This window comes from Mugil cephalus, chromosome 1, assembly GCF_022458985.1.
Source record: "Mugil cephalus isolate CIBA_MC_2020 chromosome 1, CIBA_Mcephalus_1.1, whole genome shotgun sequence".
NCBI lineage: Eukaryota > Metazoa > Chordata > Actinopteri > Mugiliformes > Mugilidae > Mugil > Mugil cephalus.
The window spans coordinates 7,729,053-7,753,217 of NC_061770.1; the positions used below are offsets into that span (position 1 = coordinate 7,729,053).

General features: G+C 45.3%; 1 protein-coding gene across 1 annotated transcript in view; it reads right to left on the reverse strand.

The window, feature by feature from the left end:
• Positions 1–24,165, reverse strand: part of plxna2 (plexin A2) — a 157,883-nt gene that overhangs the window by 108,453 nt on the left and 25,265 nt on the right. Inside the window, exon 3 of the mRNA XM_047584622.1 lies at positions 21,521–21,703. Within this exon, the coding sequence (XP_047440578.1) occupies positions 21,521–21,703 (183 nt within the window). The remainder of the gene's footprint in view (positions 1–21,520; positions 21,704–24,165) is intronic.

Sequence of the window (24,165 nt, forward strand, 5' to 3'; positions counted from 1 at the left end):
CTGAGGCCGATGACCGTGATTGGCTGTGTGCGCAGACAGGCACCGATATGGAAAGATGGGAGCCCCCCACCCCGCCCAGACCTCGGCACATGATCTCCTTCGTGCACCTCATCTGTCTGCCACACACTTTCCATTTATTTATGCTTCCTTTCTCTTGGTGTTTGGACTGTGCCAGGCCAAAGGTAAATGACTATAAATGGTGCATTCCTTTGCCATCTGAATGGGAGAGCCTGACCGTGTAAACGTGCATGTGTCTGGGCGTGTGTGCATACAAGGGATCCAAATGGTGTGTGTGTGTGATGCTAACTGGGGCTGGCTGGAAATATGAAGCTGGAGGAGACTTGAAGGAGTGGGAGGGTTTAGGGGGTGAGGAGGGCGGGAAAGAGGGTCACACATCAGCAGTTGTGTGAAGGCCTGCCGTCCCTACTTCCTGCCAGAGATTGGTCTGGAGGGAGGCCCTCCATAATTCAATAACAATAATCCCCAATGAAGGCCCAATAAAGAAGGCTGCCGTGGGGCGGAACTAACTGGCGGCTTGCCTCCTCCTTCTCTAAACCATCCGTCCATCACTGATTGGGGAGAGAGGCTGGGATGGGGAAATAAGGGGCAGTGGGGTGGGGGTCTGGGGAACAGGCCCAGCTGACGTGCCGCCTGCAGTCAGCAGCCGCGCAGGAAGACGGGGCAGAGGGAGGGATGGAGAGGATCTCTGTCTCTGGCGTACACACCCTCCCTCCTGTTGATCCTCAGCTCACCTCACCCCAGTCTGCCTCCCCTGCTGAGCTGGAGACAGAACAGAGGAGAGCAGCTGCCTTCCACAGCTCCCTGGATGAGTGAGTGGTCATGACCGCTAGCTTGGCCTGTAACCCAACTGAAAGGCACATAAAATCATACACACACACACACACTGACACCTAAGCAGACTGCAAATAGGGAAGGGCGCCTCAGTCGGGGTCACGTATCGATCATTTTTGGTCAAATCAATCACCTGACTTTTAATAAGGTGAGACGTCTGACTGACCTCAGGAGTCCACGCCATTATTATTTATGCCCGCCATATCCCAAACATGACCATGACCCTTCTCTTTATAGTCTGCAATGTGTCACCTAAAGTGATGGACTCCGAGCAGAAAAAAAAAAAAAAATAAAAGCAGATTATATTTGGAGCACACTGAGAATCATTTAGTTACAGGGTCACATACTGTGTTACTGTGGTTAAAAGGTGGAGTGCATTAGTGCCATCACGCGTGATGTGCACATGTTTGCGTGCTAAGCCCGTCTGTCTGTGTCTGTAAATTACTTGATTAAGAGCTTATCTCGGTTTAAACTTGCATTAAGATAATCAGAGCCATTTTCGTGTGCGATGCACTCTATTGCTTGGCTATCATTTCGGTTGCTGGGTCAACCGGTGAGGGGGCCGCGCTCGGCAGAGTTAACAACACAAACAATACAGCTGTTGCGAGCGGCTTAGATGAGAGCAAATTGTCTCCGATGCTTTCACGGGGGCCTAGGGCTGTGATACAGCTGACAACAAACAGTAACTAAGGTGTGAGAATGTGATAATTAAAGTTAATTAAAGCGTGGGACTTTCTCATTTGTGTTGTGTCTTTGATCACTCAGACAGGGCGAATTTGTTGCGTCGTACGCAGCGCGTGTGGTAAGACGTCTCACCGGTGGGATCAAAATGTAATACCTTCCAGTAATAGAAATGTCTGATGAAAATTTAAACAAGTGTCTCAATAGCCACCATCCAGAATGTTTACGCTTTGAATTGAAAAGTTGAAATTGAGGGGGGAAAAAAATGGGTTTGGTGGATTTAGTTTAGTTTAGCTTATTTGAGATATTGCAACATATTAAATCGGGTTATTAAACTTCCTCGCAAGCTTATTGTTAGAGAGCCTGTACAACCATGGACAGCTGTCTTTAATAAATTAAACAAGAACTTCGGTATTTCCCTCTGTGGCTGTGGTTTACTCTCAGCTGGTCATCGTAGGAAATGAAGGCATAATTTTATGTCCCACATGTTTAAAAAATTCATACGATCAAATAAAAACTTCAGATACAGTGCCCGAGGCTGCATCAACTGGTATATGCATGTGATTTTAAATTCTTTCTTGAATGTGTGGTCTGAGCGTGTGCGCGCGCGCAAGCCCTTCTTAATGTGTGTGTCAGCTGCTTGTTGACAGATGAGAGCTCGGTGGAGAGGGGTCTCCGAAAGGCCTGACAGATCTGTGACAGAGTGCGCCTGAGGAGCGAGGCCTCCATGTTAATCCACTCTCATACAAGTTAACTACACATGGACAGTCCCGTGCTGGGCTGCCTTAAAACAGCCTGGTACGCTTCAACACGGACGGCCTCCGGAACTTCTTGAGGGCCACCCCCCCAGAAAACAAGCCTGCGAGAGCCAAGGCGGACGACTTCATTGCATAATACATACAAACATTTGCAGACATGCACACAACGGGCGAACACACAACAACCCACAATAACTTGCGCACAGAGGAAGTCGAAGCAGGGCTGTCATTAAGGGAGCAGACGCTGAGCTAACAAAGCGTTTGGGAAAGGAGAAGGCAGCTCACTTAAGCCGTCTGAGCTAAGCAGATGTTTTAATAATGAGAAGGCCATGATCTACTCATCTTTGTTTTTGTTTTGACCATAAAAAGGACTCTAGTCATCAGGCCTGGACTGATCTAGGCTGGGCAGAGCGATGGGGGGGCCGTTTTGTGAATGGTCACAGCTGGCGTATTTGCCTGCTGAGGAGACTTCCCCTCTTGCGGACATTAGTAGAGAACCGAGTCAAGTATTAGCTACTGGCCAAACGGGCACCTCATTTAACACCAAAACCGATTCTGTTTAAACGTAGTCTTGTGCCAGCAGTTACAAAAAGGCCAAAGCATCTTCACACAACTGGTCCCTGAGCAGGGTTTTAGTGATGCTTCATTACTTTAGACTTGCTTCATAAATATTAAGGACGGGAGAACCAACTAGGATTCTGCAGCGCGAGGTTAAAAGAACAGAGACTGAAATACTTCTTAAACAAAACTGACTGCACATGAGATTTTAAAGCACAGTCATCCAGAGCACTTCATATTCCCGGTGATCCTCGACCACGTTTCGAACCGCGGCGCGCTGGACTGACGCTGACATAGACAGAAGGGGAAGGTGTGTTTACTTTGAGGAGCTGAGTGGGTGCTGCCTAATCCCCTTCTTGTGGGAACCTGTTATGCTGTCTGATACCTGTTAAGAGTTTAGACACACAGGGGCATCTTTTTTTGGAGTTTTGCCTCCGGTCATGCCTCCATATGGCTCTTCTAGGAGCCTTACAATAACTCATTATGAGTCACAGACAGCCTAATCTACTACATTACCGTTGTAAACACAGGATATGGTCGTGGCGGTGGTGCACACAGTCAATTAGAGAAAGGAAGGCGAAGGGGAGATCAGACAGTAAGAACGGGCCTTGGGCTGTTTTTAGTCAGACGGAGAGCGCTGACCAATGCTAGAGCCACTAGATAATTGACTTTAGGAAAGAGACGCAAGACCATGAACTAGCGGGTGGTGCCCACATAGCCATGCAAAGATTTCTGGCAAGTGTTCTGTGCTGTTTGGACACATGCTTATGTGCTGTATTCTGAGTCTGTCATGTCTTGTAGCGTTTTTAGTCCCTACAGACCTTATCAATAAGAAAAACACAGCCAGAACAAAGGCCTTGGGATGTGCCCGGGCCTGGGGCATTCCACCAGCCTGACTAGAGACACTGCGCTTCGCATGTCGGCCGCTGTTTAGTGAGTGAGTGTTTGTGTGTCTGCGCAAAGCCAGCGCACTCATACGCCTTCTACACAAACACATCTCAACGAGCTGGTGCTCATGTCAGTCATCAGGAGCTGAGAGCCGAACGCGGCTCCCACAGTGGAGGGGGCCTGGCCAGTAGGTCGGGTGTTGATGTTTTAATTGCATCCCTGCGATTTGCATATCGCCGTTACTTCTGCGGCTCCCCTCGCCAGTCGCGCCGTCCCTAATGAAGAACAGCGAAATGTCGAGCAGCCAGAGAGCAGAGGAAGGGTTATATTGAGCCTGTCCCACATCACCATCAAACAACAACCCTCCAATCAAGCGAAGAAGTGGCATAATGATGCGAGTTTGCGTAACGTTATGCAAAGGTGTGTGCGTTTCCGCCTGGGCGTATAAATACAAATGTGTGTTTGTCTATTTAGAAGCGATGGAAGGCACATTTCAATAGCCTGTGCACTGAACAATAGGTCCAATCAGTCTACCGGATCAGGCCTGATTAAACGATGAGCTGACTGTAGGTGAGTGTGCAGCGGTGATATCTCACCAAGAGCACAATGAAACACAATCACATGGAGATTCAACACTATCATCAGTTCTTTCTTAAAAGACAGACTGAGTGAACCCTTGTGCTAAAACAGCGTCGAGAGCGAGAGAACGAGAAGCCATTTCCCAAAACAATCTGAGTGTTCCATCTTGATAGCCTTGAAAGGCATGAGCAGAATAACAACTGACAGTGTAAAACAGTGCTATTCTCATTACCCTGTGTGGAGTGAATAGAGAGAAAGACTGTGAAGCAGGCTAATGAGCTAGTTAAGGTGGCAGTAAATGTCACTCCTCCTCTGGCAGGCCCCGGGCTGCAGTACTGCTACAGGCTATTACCTGGACAGGGACGCTTAACGCTTGCATCAGCAGTTACTCTTCTTCTGAATTTGCACAAACACGCAATGCAAAGAGAGACGGGGGATTGTGTGCTCACCGTAACCCTGCTATGTACCATGCATTACATTAAAAGCCCAAGTAGATCATGTTGAAGAAAAAGTTGTGAGATGGGGAGACGGGGTCTTTAGCCTTTTTTAATCTTCTTTCCATCGACAGAAACTGTAATGAGCAGAGAGCTTTTCTGGCTGCTTTCCACTCAGGTGTTGACTGTGCTCCGCTGACTTGTTAGCTGCTTCGCCAGTTCGACTGACCTTCAGTAATTTATTCTCATGTCCATCTAGAAGGATTTAATTTCCAAACTGGACCAATTTGAGTTTACTGTGAAGGACGCAAGGACAAAATCTGAAGTTTGATTTTGGTCACATGAATGCACAGCGGACAGTGGAGCACCGAAAGTATTTGTGAAATAAGGTTTAAAAAAAGAATTCAGTGACACAAACTTTGCATTAGTTTGATTTTAAAGATCCCTACAGGCATGTTCAAGGATCTAAAAACTTGCACTGAATAATAATTTATGTCTGACAGGATTTTTCAATAAAAAGTTGGTTCTTAAAACTCATTTGCCCTTGAACAACTCACTTACTGTGCAAAAGTTTTTCAATTCAAATGTCTAATTACCAGACACAAGATCACAACTTATGCAGGTGCTCATATAATATCACATTTTAGGTAAGTACAGAGATGGGCGCAATAGAAAGCAGGGCCCAAGAGACGAAATGGACCACTCTGTAAAGCAGGGGTCTTCAAGGGCCCCCAAAGCCCCCTACCTACTACAGTATATGAGTTCTATATTAAACTCGGCCTGGTGCTATTTATGAAAATTACTATCATTTTGCATTCAATTTGAAGTTATTCAAATAATACGCAAACATGTGCAACAATACGGTGGTGACTGAATTTAAATTTGTGGGGGGGGGGAAATAACAATAATAATAATAAATAAATATATATATATATATATATTTACAGCTTCTTGCCTGTTACCACTCAGCAGCACTGTACAGAAACCAAGTAGCTCACCCTCAGCAAAGTTGAGGTAGAGAGGACGGAAAAGGCCACACATCACACACACAAATCAACCTTTATAGATGTCAGCTGTGGATGTGTTCAAACTCCAAAATCTCCAAGTTTTCAAGTCTGCCAACAATGGAAAACTTTTAATAAACCCCATATTGATACACAAAGGGCTGTGTGGAAACTGCAATGTTAGCTGAATATCTTGAGTAGGAATATCCTGGGTCTTATTGTGAAAATAAAAGCAGAGACCGTAATAATTTGTACATGTAAACATTGTCACTAACCAAAATAAATGTTTGAATTAAGGAGGGCTTTAACCAAGTGACTGATTTTCCTCCCATGGTAACACATGTCTATGATAACTGAATAAACCCGATCCACCACAGAGTTAACTTGAGGCACTTCAGTCCAAACAGACAGCAACTCCTGAACCTACAGCACAGACACTATCTGGGGGAAGATGAGGCCTTGAGTATAAACACAATATGTAAAAATAAATCCTTGCGGGTTTAAATGTGCCAACACTGACAGTGTGTCAAGTGTCGTGTTTATTTTACTCTGCTGATGTCTCAGATCAAGCTAGCACCTCACGTGGATGAGGCAGTGAGCGGCGTTGGTGGTCTCCCTGGTGTGTTTTAAAGGAGACAAGATGCAAGCTTTGCGCTCACCTTGGCTCGAACGCAAAGTCACAGAAACTCCACACTGGAACAAAGATGATGAAAAATAAACAGCGTCCGAGCACCAAATATACGCACACTCACACAAGAGTGTATAAACTCACACACACATTTCACACCTTAAGCTCCAGCGGACAAGAGCCCTCCTGCACTCTCTCCGGTCTCTAAGGTATTTGCTCAAACAAATAAATTCTCCTTGGTTTTAAATAAAGCCCCCAGCTTTTCTGTTTTAAATGCACTCTGGCTCTGGTTCCCCACTGGTCTCAATGCACCTCTGGGTCCAGCGCACTGAGTCTGGCTGCTGCCCATATGGTCCTCACTGGATTAGGCTAAGAAGCCCAGCCACATAATGGTGAGGCCCAGGGAACCATTAAAAAAACATTAATTGTGAAGTCCGAGGCTCCTTACGGCAATGATATGCTAATATTTCTTAGCACTGGAGATGGAATGGATGAATGAGAGGCAGCCAGATGCAATAGGAGAGAAATACACCGTGTCAAGAGGAAGGCGAGGAGGAGATAAAAATGTGAAAATGGTGCAAAGAGGACCTACTGACTGTTCCAGGTCGCTGTAACTCCCTAACCTCCACTTGTCTGCCAAACGCAAGCACACACACCACACACACACACACACACCACACACACACACACACACAGACACACACACACAACACTGAGGGGGAGTACTGAAGAATAAAGAAAAGGGGAGAGCAGAGGACAGAGAAACTGCAGGCAGCAGAAGACAAAGAGGTCAGTGTTGTGGAAAACATGGAGTCTGACATTAAAGTGATGCGGTCCAACTTACACGCTGCAGTGCCATAAACGCTTGGTTGAGAGATTTACATGATCAGAAGAAAAAAATACTGAGACAGCAGGGCCGACGTGGAGAGGAAGAGTAAGCACAAGTGGAACAGGAAGCACAATAAATAAAAAGACAAATGGCAAAACCTGCCTTTTGCATATCATTTTACATTTTAACAGATCATTTATTGTTTTATGGCCAGGTGGCGTGATGTGTGGAAATTCTGCTCATCTCTGGAGTCCCCCGTATTGCAGAGTGGACAGGGGGAACATTAGAAAGGCTAAATCCCCACAAGACAGATTACCCAGAGCTAGCCATAGACCAGAACACAGATTTAGGATGCATTGTCCAAATACGATTGAGGCTTTTCACTGGCAATTACTTGGAGTATACATTTCAATGCGCAACCGGAATGCAGCTGATGTCGCCCCGGCTCTGAAAAGGGCTTGGGCTAATCTGAGAGTTGCCACTGTACTTTAAGCTTACAGTCTCTTTCCAGCTGAACAGAGCTGCTGTGTGCAAGGGCTGGAGCTGTTCCTGTTCGGTTGTTTATATTCAACACTCCCACGATTTCCTTCAAAGCGAGAACCGGTGCTACTTGTTATTCACTCATTGGAAAACCACTTGTATAAATTGTGGATGTCATTATTTCACTGTGTATTATACATGTCACATTACAGCACAGCTGACATGACACAGAAATCAACACATCAGTATCAATAACCGCTAGAGCCACAATAAAGGAAGTTACATGAGAGTACAAAGGCCAGGCACTCCTGCATGTTTAGTTCTCCTGTGTAATGAGTCCTTTCTCTGTGTGTGTCTAGGCCGCTGATGAAGGGAAGGGAGACTGGGCATATCATTTCCCTGTTGGGCCCTTGGGAGCCAGGTGTCTCTCTTTAATGGAGGCATGTGGAGACTCACATAGGTTAATGAGCTATACAGGCCCCAGAGGAGATACAGCATTATAGGCTATATGAGATCCCCTCTCATCCCTACATCCCTCCATTTGTGTCAGACCCTCGGAGAGAACTGAGGACAAAAGGAAACGGCGGCGGAATGGAAGTGGAGATGCAAGAGAGACCGGGGGAGAACAGAGACAACGAAGGATAAAGACGCAACCGAGCCAAAGAGAAAGCCGGGTCTGCCAGCCTTTTAAAACAATTAAGGCCTGGATGAGATTCACTCTAAAGGTTCCGCTGCCAAGCAAGACCCAAATGTGGCCGTAAAGGGAAAGCTTAGCGAGAGCCGACCTAATCAGAAACAGACTCTCTATGACAACAAATCAAACCACACACACACATGCACACACACACAGGAAAGTCGACACTTTACATATTAAAGCTCGACAGGGAGGGGAAAAAGGCCTGTGGTAACATCAAAATGTAATGAGGAACAGACTCAGGGAGTGCATAAGGCATGTAAAGGAAGAGACGGAAAGACAGAAAAGGAAGGAAAGAAAGCTTTAAAATATAATGGACGGATGAGCTGAAACCACAGATGTCCTATAAGTCTGTTTTAAGAGTGTTTGTTGTGGAGCTGTACAGTGCGGCTTTACTGCATTCCTTCTTTTGTCTTGCTCTCAGATGTGGCTTGGTCTCTTGTTTAACTGTCTGCGGCTCCATCGCTGCTTTAGCTATGAACTTAGAGCAAGCAACCATCTGAGCACGCTGCATCTCTTTCCCCAAACATGTGTGCTTTGCTAAGATGCTGCCAAGAGACAAGAGAAGCGTGAGTGTATCTGTGTGTCTGACGTAAAGGTGGTTGCAAATGGAGGATACAGAGGGAGGGAAGAAGAAATTCAAGGAAAAGAGGAAGGACAAAGGAAACAGACGGGAAGATGGGTTTAGGGGAAATAGAGGTGACGGGAGATGAAGCTGGAAGAAGAGCACATTGTGAAAGAGACGGAGGTTTGACCAGGTTTGTGCTCAGGAACAGAGAGCAGAGCGGGGTTTGTGGCACAGCCGATGGAGAGGCAGCTTCACATTCCAGCCCTGATCCTGTATAAACCCTGTCTGTTACTACAGATCTGATATGGAAATATGAGGCCAGATGGGAGCTTCCATTGGCCTTATAAGGGATTGTAGCTTGGCCTGGATGGATCATGGGTGAAGAGCCATGGTGAATGAAGAATACAGGGAGAGAAGGGCAGAGACGGGAACACAGACAGGAACAAAGACTGGGCATTTGAGAAAAACAACATCAGACAAACAATTACACAGAAGCTGAGAGGATACACAAGAAGGGAGAGGCGGAGATCCGAGAGAATAGTCGTACAGAGCAGCTGAGTAAGAAAAGAAAGAGAGAGAAAAGAAATGGAGAATGAAACCAAGATGCCGTCTTCCTTGTGATATTCCAATTTTCTTCCTCCTCTGATACTGCTTCAATAATCTCTGGTCTTTGAAGGAGGGATTCATAAGGGCCCAAAAACAGAAACAATTTCCGTCTTGTCACACAACAGCAAATGCAACAATGGAGCCCAGCGCAAGTTGAATGGTACAATTCATCCTGCTAGCATTGTTTCAGATAGTCCCATAGGTCCACTTCATTGTAGGATTTTTCTTTGCTGTCAGAAAGAATAACTTTGCCCTTGAGGAAGATTTCAGATGCAGAAAAGCGAAGCTCAGTGAATGAAATGAAATATGTTTACTATGTTAAGAGCCTAAGCTGTACTGATCACACACGAGTTTCCAACTAACAACAACTGCTACTGGTACATCAGTTCTTTGTTCTTCTGTGTGTTTAGTACTAACAGCATTTCTTAGTCAAGATGTTCAGACAGTGGGAGCCAACAACCTGCTGAGAAATCTGATCAGCCACGCTAATCTGATCAGCTGCACTTTGTTCGAGTGTGTCTTATTTAAAGAGGACAGAACTCCCAGCGTGGCGCAACCCAAACACCGTCCTATCCCCTTTCAACTGAGGATCCTGCGGAGCCAACGCAGTCATCGGATCCACCACACCTTCCAGCACGACCGGCCCCCACTAATCCGGCCCGCAGCCCAAACACGGCATACCTGCACCCGAATGCTCACCCACCCGCAACAATCCGGGCTTATTACGCTGGAAACTCATGACATAAGTGTTTCTCATTTCCTAATCAGTTAGAAGGCAATGGCCCCCTCTTCCCCAGTGTATGAATGTGTGTGTGCGCATGCATTTGTGTGTGATGAAACACTTTTGAAATAGAGTGAAATATGAAGTGTCTTTTGAATGTATGATCAAGGGAGGTTTCGCACACCTCCCTCATACAAATAAGTGGATACAATTTTTATGTTTGCCACACCAAAGAATCTTAACCCAATATGTACATGTACTAAAATAGACAATGTGCTGTGTGATTACATGTCAGAATAATTATACGCTAAATATACAATACCTTAGAGAGGGAATATATAAATTGTGGAGATGCAATGTTTGCCTTCCAATCATCACATTAAACCAACCGCAAACTGGTAAGTCTGTTAAACTGCTAATTCCTTACCCCAGTAAGCTAATATAGACCAAACAAGACACACCTCTTCTATCCATACACCCCGCTGAGCAAACAGCTGCTCCAGGCAGAACCAAACTGTGGCTGCCAAACAAACCAAAACACTCAACTATGACTGACAGCAACACGTTATTCCCCACAGAAATGTTAAACTGCTCTTTAAAACACAGCGAAAACACTAATGTTAATGGCTTGCTGTTGCAGTGTGATTCCATCAAATTATAACGTCTGTGCCCCTGGTGGATAATCCAATCTGACACAGTGGGCCTATGTCACCAAGCATGGGGATGCCTCACCCCTGGCTCTGGCCCTGACCTTAACTTTTAGTCGAGTTACCAGAGGCCCAGATAATGTTTTCCCAACCGCTAACCATTAGGGTTTAATGAGTAACAGCGGTGGCGGAGCTGACCTATGACAGGAAACGGCCTCTGGCTCCTGCTCGGCTCTTTGATATCATGACCTTGTTCATGCTCTCTCAGTGGCCTGGCATGGGTTTTCTGGTGATGCAGGTGCTTTTCCAAAGCACACGTCGCCCCTGCTATTTTCTTAGAACCATAGGTGCTAATATGCACTTTCTTCTTTCCTACTGCAATGTTTCTGTCGAGCAACACATTCAAACATTCGAAACATTGTACATGGAGAGGACCTTCTATTTATCCTAGTCTTGAGTATATCTTCAGTCAAATTATATTTATGATATTTGTGACCTCTTATATCTATCTATCTATCAGTTTGGATCTAGTGAATTTGGAGGTCAGGTCAAGACCTTGTGCTGTTCTTCATGCTTTTCTTGAGTTGTTCCTAAACTCTTTTTGTTTGCGTGGGGATGTCTGGTGCCATCAAGGAGTGTCATCACTATGGGGCTGAGGGTGTCTGGTCTGGTCTAGATGGGTGGTACATCCACAAGTAACATCCACATGAATGGAGGTTGAAAAGTTTCTCCGCAGAACGCTGAACAGACAGAAGATGTCATTTAATTCTCCTGTCGGTGGTTTTAATGTTGTGGTTGATCACTATATCTGCAATATGTTCTTTGTCATTGTTCTTGGAGCGGCACAGTTACCATTTTCTCTTTGAAAGCAATATGGATAAAGAAGTACACAGAGACATTGAGACTCCGGTCAGTGAAGTCCCTCCACTGAACTCCGTGTCACCAGCTATGCAGAAGGACCTGTCCACTCCCATTAAGACTGTAGCCATCTTCGCTGGATAGATGGACTATTAACAGGGTGCTCAGGCTGACAGCTCTCTTTCATGACAGCATGAGGCCAAGACCTGACATACAGCTGTCAAGAGAAAGAGATGCTCCTTTGTGCGAGTTAGTGTGTGTGTGTACGCGCGGGTTAAAGGAGCAGAAGTGACGAGCAGGTAAAGGCTGAGTGAGCGGAGATTACCAGTGGCTTGAAATATTATCACATGCTATTAGCACTGTATCACTGCTCATTAGGCTGATGGCTGGCTAGAGTTGCTTGACAGCCCCGCAGTAAGGAAGAGAGATGAAGAGAGCTAGAAAAGAGAGAGAAATGGGGAGAGACTGTGCAAGGAACAAATGTGGAAAAGAAAGTGGAGCAAGAGGAAAATCAGGGAAAGTGAAAAAGTCCCACTTCCCTCAATCCTTCACTCTCACAGCTTCACCGCCAAGGTTTTAGACATAACCAGGAAACGCAACGGGAAATTAAAAAGTTCTGATAATTAATGAACAGGAATCACTACAACCCCTAATTGTAATTGTCATAACACCCGTAATAAATATAACCAGAGGACTGTACAATCACACGAGGCATGTATCAAAGAAATGATTTGCGCAGATCCCATAAAAGCTTCTTGTAAACACTGTGTGATCATAGAAACGCATTAAACAATGCTGACAACAAGACAACCTTAACTCCAAGGGAACTGATAGCTCTTGTATGAAGTAGGAGACAGAGGAGCAGTAAAGCTGTGCCACTATCAGACAGAAACATTAGTCGCTGTCACACTCGGTTTGCCTTAGCATAGACAACAGTTTAGTATATCATCAAAGCCAAAACAAGTCGAATATCAGAGATCTATTGGTGCTGTGCAACTTGAAAAGACGCTTGAAACGGAAGCACGCATTTGCAAAGCAGATGAGAGGATCTCTGTTTTGGTTGCTTGAGTAAACTAGAATTATTATGCACGCCATCTACCACATAAACAATGCATGTTTCTTTTCTTTTTTTTTCATTTTGTAACCGCTTCTAATGAGGATGATCATTGCAGTTCGTGTAAAATATGGATAATTCATAAAGGACTTCAAAAAGACTGCTTTATTGTGGGTCACTGCTTGAATTTCAGCGCAAGTTTGCAAAGTAATAGTTCGCTCTCACTCCCCCTCTGTCCTTCCTAGTCCCTGTTTTATCTAATTTTGGACCACTCAAAGAGCCAGCTGTAATGAATTGGCTAATCACAGTTATCTGGCGCATTCAAGTGCTTTGTAAAGCAAATCAATAAATGCTGGCACTGAGCCAGCCATCCACTTTGACAGATGTTGCCCGCTAATCTATCTTTTTTCGTTCTGTCCTAAAGATATTTAGCCTTCCTCTGTCTGTCCCTTTTCTCTCTGTGTATCTCAGCAAGGTCAGGAGAGACACTAAGCAGAAAGAAAACTCCTACTCCTTGCCAGCTGGCGGCTCAGGGGGCAAAAGCCAAACTCTAAGTACAGTAAGTTCATTTAACAGAGAGATATTTTCTCTTTGATTGGTTGTGAACTGTTAGAAGTCATTGGAGCTCCGAGACTGATACCTTAGGCAAGAAAATACGACAACACCAACACCCATACAATACTGTTTCCAAAGAAAAAGATCAATAACAGCAACGCAACATCTGATAAGAATTTCTATGAATTTCTAATGTTCTCCCTGTGGTGCCTACATTGACTGCAGACTAAAGAGGAATATTGATATGCTGCGAGGGCTCCCTTACATAATGTTTTGGATATACAGTATTTGTGCTGTGATTTCACTGTACCTAAAACATGCGTGGGCTAGAAATAACATATTCATGAGAATTAGAAATGCCACTTCCCACTAGCAGAAACATTTGGGAATGCTCAGCCTTGTTTTCACTTGTTTAATTGCGTATCCAGGAAGACATGAGTCTGGGTAGCGCTCTAGTTTGATGTGGCCGCACGATCCTAAAGACACTATGGCTCGCGACATCAGTAAAACCCACACGATCCACTGCCACAGATTGAGTACGAAGGAGTTCTATGTGTGGGAAGAAGTGTAAAAGCAGATGTGGCCCTGCTTTTTTTAAGCACTTACAAACATGAGAAAATGTTCGTGGGCAGGCAAATAATGTTCGTTTCTAGCTCAATCAACAAGAAAATTTGCTGGAGAAAACTGGATTACAGCAAAGCTCCTTCTACAGGCAGCCTCTGGTGTAAAGCAGCTCTAATCAACAATGGGTTAATTAATCTTCCTCATGAAGTTAAGTCTAATTATGGGAGGTACTCAACAGGGTAATTTGTTTCCTAAACTAAATAAAAGGCCTTGCCAATAAGAAATCTAACAAATAAAATCACAGACAAAAAAAAGAAAAAAAAACGCCAACAACAATAAACAAACGATAAATGAATGGATAAGCAACGCGCCACATGTTTACGGACATACGTGACTCGTGTCTGCTGGGACTTGGCATGCGCATCTCACAGCCAAATTAAGCCTACATGTATAAAATCCATCTGTAATAAAATGCCTGCACTGTATGAGTATTTGTCTCGTGTTGTTAGATAATGAAAAACGCTTCCTTCGAGACACTGGCAGAGAAGAGAGCAAGCAATTAGAGGAGGCGAAAGGAGAGCGAGGCACATAGAAGGAGAGAAAGCAACAGAGCACTGTTTGAATGTGATTAATGAGATCACTGCAGGGTAGGCTGTGTCATTGAAATAGTCTGAGCTGGGAAGCGAGAGAAAAAATAGAGTGGCAGAAGTTAGAGTCAGAGATCCAGACAGGGCAAGGGACGGAGAGAAAGAGAGAAATCAGAGGGAAGAAGAAAAGAGGGGAAAAAAGCGAGCGGACACACGGATGACTGAGCAGGATACACTTAACGCACTGCTGTGAGGAGAAACAGGGAATGGTACAGAACGACAGACAGAAAGAAAGTGAATCAAGGAGACTAAAAATAAAAAAAAGCAGATATAAAGCTTGGATGAATGGAACAGCGGGGGCTCTCAGTCTTCCTCCAGCCTTTTAACAGTGAAGTGTTTAGAGAAGCCTGGACCAGGTCTAGCAGATAGAGAGAGGTTTGTGCTCTGAAGACGACCATGAAAGGTATGGCCGGCTCCGCCTCCAGAGCCTGGGGCCGCCGCTGGCCGCCTCTTTATCTGACGTAGGGTTAAGAAATGAATACGAGGGAGTCAAGCACAGGCCAAGTTCCAGAAAGGTCACACAGATATCCAACCGGTCCACAATCCACGAACGAGCTGGTTATTAGCTTGACTGGAGAGGCAGTTATGCTAATCAAGCAGGTATGTAAACCACTTCCACGCACAAAGATCCACACTTTGTACCCATTTGTGCGCATTCAAATAACCGCGCAGCCTAAACACCAACATGCTTCCAGAAGAGGTCACAGAAGTCAAAAGAACAAGATTTTTGAAGATAACAATAATTTGTATATATACAACAGAGGATTTAAATCTTCAGGCTCTGTTGAGGTTTGTTATGGATGTTCAGAGGAGCTCAGACCACCGGCTGATTAGAGGATGTTCCCAACAAGTGAGGACTTCAAAGAGCTCTTCGCAGTATTTATTGGCCATCCCATCTTTCTGTAGAGGCAGAAAAGAAGGTTTTCAGAGGCCTCTTTCTTAATTTGCACATTCCAAATAGTGTTGGTTTGATTTAGCCTCAGTACAGAATTTCTGCAAGCTGTGTTGGGAGGGAAAATGTTGTTTCACTAGCAAAAAGCAATTTCTGCAGGCTACGCCAGACTGCCAGCTGCTGCCGGTGGGCGAACCGAGGCTGGATTTCTAGTCTAACACGATTAAAAAGATTGCAGGCAATCAAGACGGGAAATTCCTGTGCATGGATGTAACTGATACAGATTGGCAGCTGTTATATCAGCTAAAGCCATGCATGTCGTCTTTCCTTTTACAGTCTGAAACGCCGCCTGCGCTCTTAAACAGGTGTGTTTGGCGCGTGGCTCCCGTTTAATATTAAACAAGTCAGACAAAACAAAGACAACGCTTTAACAATGGAGCGCAATCATTTGTTCTCTGTGGGATTAATTAGACCACACCAGTCAATCTGAAACAATGCGATGCAAGTTATTACAGAAGTCATTCACTGAGAAAGAACAATTTGTGACTGTGATGATTGGAAGCAAATTCCACCTGGTGGCAATTGTGACAATTCTCTTCAGGTGTTATTGTGTTTCCTTTCATGTCAGCTCAAGGTTAATGCGAGCCATGCGACGACAATGGATATGTTTAATAAAGCCATTAAAATGGTGAATCCGTTGAGCTTTTAGCTTGTTTATTGAGAATCAATGAGAGAGCTGTAAACAACTACATGTAGCTGTTTGTGTTTGGAACCCCTCAGTTGTGTTTTCGGAGAAATTTGTACCCCTGGGAGAGCGAGATGGGCTCCCATTCAGTTGTTGCCATGGGCCTCAGCTGTTGCTAGGGACATCACCCTCAACGACAGTTAGAGCCTCCCTTCTTGTCTCTCTCTCTCTCTCATTTTCCATACACGTGTCTGTCTGTCACTCCGTTTCCCCCCCTCTCTCTTCCCGTTTCCTTTCTATTCCAACGTGCGCCTCTTTTAGCGGGCAGGCAACCGAGCTGGGCCACGGCAAACACAGAACTCAAGGGCTGGAGAACAGAGGGGCAATAAATCTACTCAGCTGATCCCTCGCTTCCACACAGAAATCCAGGGCAGGCCACACCAAAGAAGGTGAGCAGCCTCTGGGCTAACAGGCCAGACAGGAAAGGCTCTCAGATCCCGCTCCCTCTGAGGGAGACAAATCCAATCTAATTCTCTGAGGCTCGTGGTGGGGTGAACGGAGCAGAGAGGGGCGAGAGAGGGCCGGGTGGGGGTCTGACCGCTTGTCCGCGAGGGCTCTGTAGTAGCAGCTGCCTGCGTTTACGAGCCTTTCAAGTCCGCAGTACTTCATGCCCTGTGATCAGCTGCTACCCTCAGTGACGCCCCAGCGCCGTCCGCACAACACAAACAACCCTGCTGTGGCTTAGCCATGCACCCTCTGCTATGTTAACCAGTTCCGCAGGACATTCGTCCGGTTAAACACCTGAACCACCCTTTTAAGTTGTTCATTGCAGCTACGGGACGCATCTTCCAAACCGATTCCTGATTATCCATCAGGGCACGATGAAAAGAAAAGCCCTACGTCGTGTAAGAGGACACTTCTTTGTAGTTGACACAACATTAATACCATTCAGAACTGGAAAAAAAAAATGTTAAGTGAAGGAATTCATGTTTATAGAATGGATATACAGTATTTTCACACTTCCACACACCACGTTTTAATAAATAACCCTATTAAGCTCTTAGTGGATACGAATGTAGGAGAGAATGCCACCGGGGAACGAATCCGTTTGGTCTCAGGTTCAAAAGCTCTTAACTTCTGCTGCTCTTGTGGGAGAACTGGGATGAAGGATGTTCATTTTCACTGTCTGTAAATTGATTCAGATTAACAGGAGAATCCTGGATGTGCCTCTGCTGAGTTTGCTTTAACCTCCCCGGTTCATTTATGGCTGTGCTGCCTTTCAACACCCAATCTTACATATGCAGACGTGGCCTCCATCTCCAGCCTTATCAAAGGCAACGATCCCCACAGCTACTCTTCTCCTTAATGCCACTGGTGATTCCCACCAATCCCAGTCCCTATGTGGGATATGTCTGCGCTTAAGCACAAAGTCAACCACACACAGCCAATTTCAATTTAGATGATGCAATTCTTGGGTAATGCGCATATAAGCAGATCGCCTATCTTTATAATTTGACCCACAGAGCCCTGTAGCAGCCTTCTGGTCTCTGGGTACGTGATCTCATAGACGGTGCAGCCTAATGTGTATAATGTGCAGTGTGGTCAGTATGAATGTAAATCTTTGTGTAGAATTTAAATAAGACATTAATGCAACAGCAGGACAACAAGCTCACTGGGCAGTCTTCTAAATCATAGGTCACTAACAGGCGGAGCGCAGCCCAGATCCGGATCTCTTACGGACACGGACCTACAGCCAAACCAGAAGGTTATGATTAAAAATCCAACAGGCACTTCTATTTTAACCAGCGCAGCTTTCAGCAGGGGTTTATTGGATGAGGAAAGGCGCAGACCAATTGCATGAGGGTTAGGCCATCCCACGTGATAACATTCTGCCAGTCAAGCCTGTGCGTTCCAGCCAGTAAACACGGCGACTCTACAGTGCAGACCATAGACTGTCTATGGTGCAAACAGACACATGAGTTACACATGGAAAAGAAACAAAGAGAGAGAAACAGACAACCAAGTCGGAGATGGGGGAAGAAAAAGACGAGTGTTCAGTTGTTAAGAAGTGTCACAATAAATTTTAAAGTCTTGACTTCATAATGAAATCATTTGATTTGACACTAAATAGTTAGATCTTGTTCATGATCTTGTTCCAAGAATTTTTGCCTGGCTGGAACCTCTTTAAAATGTAGTTGACTACCCCTGTTCTAGATGGCTGCTCACGGTGGGCTAAAGGTCAAGCTTTGGGGCTGTCTGGAGCTCAAAAAAGTTCAGAAAGTCTTGGAATATTGACTGTCTCCTAGCATATTTTTGCTGAGGTGAACATCCACTGCCTTACACCATCAATCACTGCCTCCGAGGGAGACATCCCGAAGTCCACCACCAATTTGTGAAAGCCTCAAGACACTTAGACTGCCACTTTAACACAGAACTGCTGCATGACAGTACGATGATTGACTCCGTTGGGATTCAGGATACTTTACCTTGATCATATATAGATTTGTGCATTCGATCCCATGTCAGATAATAAAATGTGATTACTTCACACCCTGAACACGTCATTACGGAATGAAAATGCTTTTACACTGAATGTGTCTCACAAATGCGGTGTTATTGTTTCCTGCAGTCCATCACTCTGTATATGCATTCTCCCCACCTTAGTGTCCGCTTGCTCCCCCACGCTCTTAACCCCTCTTCCTCAATCAATCCCTACAAAAGCCTGCCACAGGCAGTGATATCCGCCAACGCCATCCCTCATGCTTTGCCATGCACCAGCAAAGCCCAGGAAACAGCAGCGTATACAGGAGCCGGTCTGCAGGGAAAACGAGGGGGGGGAGCGAAGGGAGGGAGGGAGGAGCGGGATTGAATGGGGAAGCGGTAAACGGAGGGATGGGGAGGGGAGGCGAGGAGAGGGGGGGGTCTTCTTTGGGAAGGGAGCCAATCCAATTACAAGCAGCGGTGCAGTCCTGGTTTCTTTGGCGGCACTAAATTCACATTTCAGCGGTCTCTTCCTCCCTCCCCCAATACCTTCTTCCTTTTCCTTCTATCTCCACCCGTTACAGCTACTCTGCTTTCTTATTTTTTTTTTTCTAATGTTTTTTCTCATCATGCCTCACACCTTTTAACGACGCATCCATGCGCGGCTCACCCCTCCCTCTCCCCATCTGTCTGTTTCTCTTGGCTGCACGAAAGAGGTGAAGGTATAGAACTATATCACCCGCAACGCATCAAGTCTTGTCACCATAGCTGTGTCATGCTCAGATCTGCAGGAAGCCTACAGCGTCCTGCTCCATCTGTGTGTCTCATGCAACTCTGTAGGAGCTCAACATCCCCGTGCAGAAAAGCTGCAGCCGAGCCATCAGGTCACCCTGTCCCCCTGGCCTCTCTGTGACACCTGAGAGAGTTAATGGATCGCACTGTAAACAATGTACATATCAGACACACTGGGACATATGCACACACTTTTATGACATAATGATATTTGTCAGAACAGTCCTATTCCACACGGTGCCGTCACATGGCACAGTGATGATTTACATCGCGGCCGGCTGCCACAGTAGGTAAGCTGACTGTGGTCATCTGTGAACAGTCTGAACTTGTTCAGTCTTGTCCCTCCATGCAAATCACGTCTTTTTGCAAAAACGTAGCTGCATGCAAATGTTTTGAACAGCAGAGGCAGCGCCTTGTCCACACACGTGTCCCCAAGCAAATTGAGTTCAAAGTAGGTGCAGAAAACCCTCCTGACCAAATGGAGAGTAGACAGTGTTAATAACATTTTATTGAAGATATTCAGACTATTTCTACACTAAACATCTTTCATTTTCTCATTGAGACTACCTCATAGTGAGAACGATCATTAACTTTATTAAGGAAAATCCATTCAATCAAAGGAATACCAATTGGTGGGGAGTTAAATTGGTAGAACTATTTTATTCATTTATTTATTTTTTTCCTGTTCTGGCCACTAGACCGTGGCACCTTCGCTCTCGGTGCTCTTCTCATATCCTGGTTAATTCGTCCCCCATGTTAGCGTTACTGTGGTTACAGTCAGGCCCCAGGTCTAAGTACAAAGCAGGACACGAGGCTATTTTGCATGGATTCTCAAACAGGGAACAGAGATAGAAGAGAGAGGAATGGGAGAAGGCAAGCGGCAGCTACAGACGGAAGAGAGGAAGGAAACAAGGAGGTAAAAGCTACACAGAAGCCATAGCAACGCAGTGGGGAAAACATTCTTTCCTGTCTCATCTAATTTAACCAAGTAGAAAAAGGTGCTGAATTATTAAACAGCTCAAACGGGGGATTACATCAAATAAATACGCTCTCCACCACAGCCTGATTGGTGGATTGATTTAATAATGAACAGACAGGAACCAAAATAACCCAGGCCAGCACCATTTGTGTTGTATCAAAAAACACAGAACAACAAAGAACTTGCCAAAAGGGGCATCAATATGGTTTTAACAGCCCTCTTTCCCTTCCCTCCTTCGCTAAGCTCTGTGCAGCTGTTCCACGGCCCTGTGACGCACAGTTTCTGCCACTCAGAGCTGGCCCCGTGGGAGGAGGAGCCAGGTGAATACTGACATCCTTCAACCATTTGTCTAAATGCAAACTAGAGAAGCAAGACAAAACGACTATTGTGACACGGTGTACCCCCCACACCACTGCATTTGTTCTATGACCAAACATTTTCACATATGCAGTCAAAGCGTCTGGGGTGATGTCAGCGCCCGAACGGTGAAACATCTGTTCTAAATTAATCAGCAAAAACATTGCACCATTTCTGATTGACAACTCCTCATCCCTGAAGCCAGAACCCATTTAATCCTGTCAGAGAGGAATCTCATCTAATATTTTTTTTTCTGCGACTGGGATGTGAAATCTATCATTATTAACAGGCCAGGAGCCGTTAACCCTCTGTGGCATCTCACCAACACTAGGAGGTTCAGGGCATGGGCTGGCTCCTTACTTTTAGCTCTCAATGGGCCATAGGCAGAAAGGTGCCTATTAAAATTAATGGGTCAGTGCAAGTTATTCAACACTGCAACACTGGAGCTCACTTAACAGGGAACTGGTAATGACCACTGCAGTGAGCTAGCCATCGCCATTACCCTTCCCTGACTCTTTGACAGCAGGTATTAAATATTAAGGAGATAAGTTTCTCTGTGACTATGATCCATGAGCACGGAAATGGGACCACTTGACAGTGTCTGTGCTCCATGGACCACTGGACAGACCTCTGTCAGCATGAGAGTACCTATGTGTCACAGTAATGAACTGAGCAGAAATATTCCACAAAAGCCCTTTAACTGACTGCTGGGATACAAAAAGAACTCACCTTCTTCAGGCGTCCACTCTTGGTGCCAACAAAAGCTACACAGTAGCCATTGTAGACGTAAGATGTCACGGACGTCATGCGGTCTCGAGTCTCCGTGTAGAGAGTGTGGCCGGTCACCAGCTGAGAACCGCCGAGCGGCTGGTTGATGTCCAGACCACAGAAAGAGTCGTCAATGGGCACCGGCTGCAGACGGAGAAAACAAAAAAAGTATAAATGAACGGCAGGAGAAAAGATGCAAACTGAAACAGAGAGGTCATGGCAATTATGAGATAAATGTCAACTTAAACACAGAAACCCTCGAATTTAAAGCTACTGTAGTGATGTGACATGTACAAATGTGCGTCAGAGAGACTCCAAAAATAACACAGTGGAGAGGAGAGGCAGGCATACAGGGCTTATAAAAAAAAAAAAAAGACAGCTCAGTTAGGAGCAAAGATGAAGGTGAAAGACTGAGACGTAAGGACAGAGTGACGGCCAAAGTTGTGAAAACAGTGGCGGTGTCAGAGAGTGTCTGGATGGAAATGAGGGGGTGAGAAGGGTGAGTCTGAGAGAGGAGAGGAAGGTCAGTGTGTGGTGGAGGTGCGCAAATGAGTCTTCTAGCCAGACAAAGGTTTGTCTTTCTATTCCGCTTGACAGATAAGTATCAGCTCCACCTGACTGAGCTCCAACTTGCTCTCACTGTGGCTCATTACCCTGGCCTATCATCATACCTCTGCGGGAAGACACATACCGCATGATAACTATGTGCACTGGCAAACACACCGAGTCATAACAATGCAAGAATGAAGCACGCATGCAACCAAAGCGCATGCAACGAACTGCATTTACACATTCATTAATCTCCACGTCTCATTTGGTTGTTAGGAAAATTTGGGCATAATTATATATCTTATAATAAGTTCTTGTGACCAGGACCTGCTCTATGCTGTAGCCCCTCTAAAGATAAGTGGGGAATATGGATGGGGGGGAGATGATACAGGAAAAGAGGAAGAAGTAAATGAGAGGCGAGACAGTTATCTTGGTGTTGAATGAGGTCATCTGACATTGTGTGAGTGGCAATGGCCTCAATGTGCCATGAGGAGTAAAGTGAGATGGCCAGGCGAGCCTCCCATGCAGTGCTCACAAATTCCATTTTATTCACCCCTCTAATTTACATCCTCTTTCTCCAAGCCCACTCATTAGTTCTCTTTCTGCCACCATATCTATCTCTCATCCGTCTCCTCTCTTTGTCTGTCTTTGTCCCTGTCAGAATACAGACTACGCTGAGTGACACTTCCCACTCTGGGAGGCAGCTCAGCATCTCACCGCACACCGTGGCTGTAAAACCTTTCTACACAGATTTTCATGAGCAGAGTAAGAGCAATAATGCTGACGGGGAATAATCGCCTCCGCTCGTATAGTCACGCCCCTCACTTTATGGCATTTCCTTTTATTTCCTTTGCCCAAAATAGCACACAGTGCTATGGGCTACTCCACTGCAGTATTTAAATTAGGGGGGGGGGTCTGGTGCACTTACATTATTTTCTCCTTTGGTTATAAAATCAAATGCACTGTATGGGACTGTTTAAAGCTTGTTAAAAACACTGAGCAGACACAAAGAATGAATCTGACGGGACGTGCTAGCACCTAACCAGGGGAACAGCCGTGAGTTCCAGACTTTGGCTTATCAATTGCTACTCCACCAAAATCATGCAGCTTCTCCACATATGGTCTGTTGGGCTCCACACCATTTGGTTCTGATTATATCTAGATTGTTCAGATGATGTACGCTTAGCAGTCCTGGCAGCGCAAATCCCCCGGAGTCGGTGTGGTTGAGCTTTCTCGAGCACCTTCTTGCAGACATTCCTTTTTTTTGTTTTGCTTTGCTTTTCCTCTGCCCTGTCATAAATTTTTGAGAAGGATTTCAGAGCTGCCCTAACTCAAACTGTTTCATGTCATACAAATAACATTATCTTCAGAAGAGCTGAGCTGGAGTGAGGCTAAATATAGTGACGGTGTGATTAATCCTCATTTAACATTTAATCTACGCTGAGAAATATACTTGCTTGTATGAATTATGAATACAGAAGATTTAGATTTTGACGATGACATCAATGCTTCCATTTGTCTGTAATTCGAATGAAGGATGAATTAGATGTGACAGAATATATGGTCTAAGGTTATATCAATGCTATCAATAGTAGATTCCCATTGCATGCATGAGAGCTTAATTAGTATTTGGAGCACAAGGACAAAGGCAGATAGGAAGATGGTGTTAGATGAAAGAAGACACACACAGGCAGCCGGATACAAAAAAAATAATAATAATATTAAATCCCATCATGGCTCTCCTCCATGGGATTGACTACAGAGATGGTGTGAATCTCCAGATGGCAGAAGGCTGGACGGCTGGGTGATAAATCTTTGATTGGCTGCTGTGCCTGAATCCCCTGGCTCAGCCTCAGTTCCATTTCCAGCCGTAGCCTTGGCCTGCGTGTAACCGTACGCACGGCAAAATGTTTGCAAGAATGAGAGCTGGGGTGTAATTAATTTCTCGCTGGCTACCTGCTGTTAGAAACGGACCACAGGAAAGACGCCGGGACTGCATGTGTGTTTGCTCAGAAACCAAGCAAGGTACACTTAACAGTTAACAAACAATAGAGTCT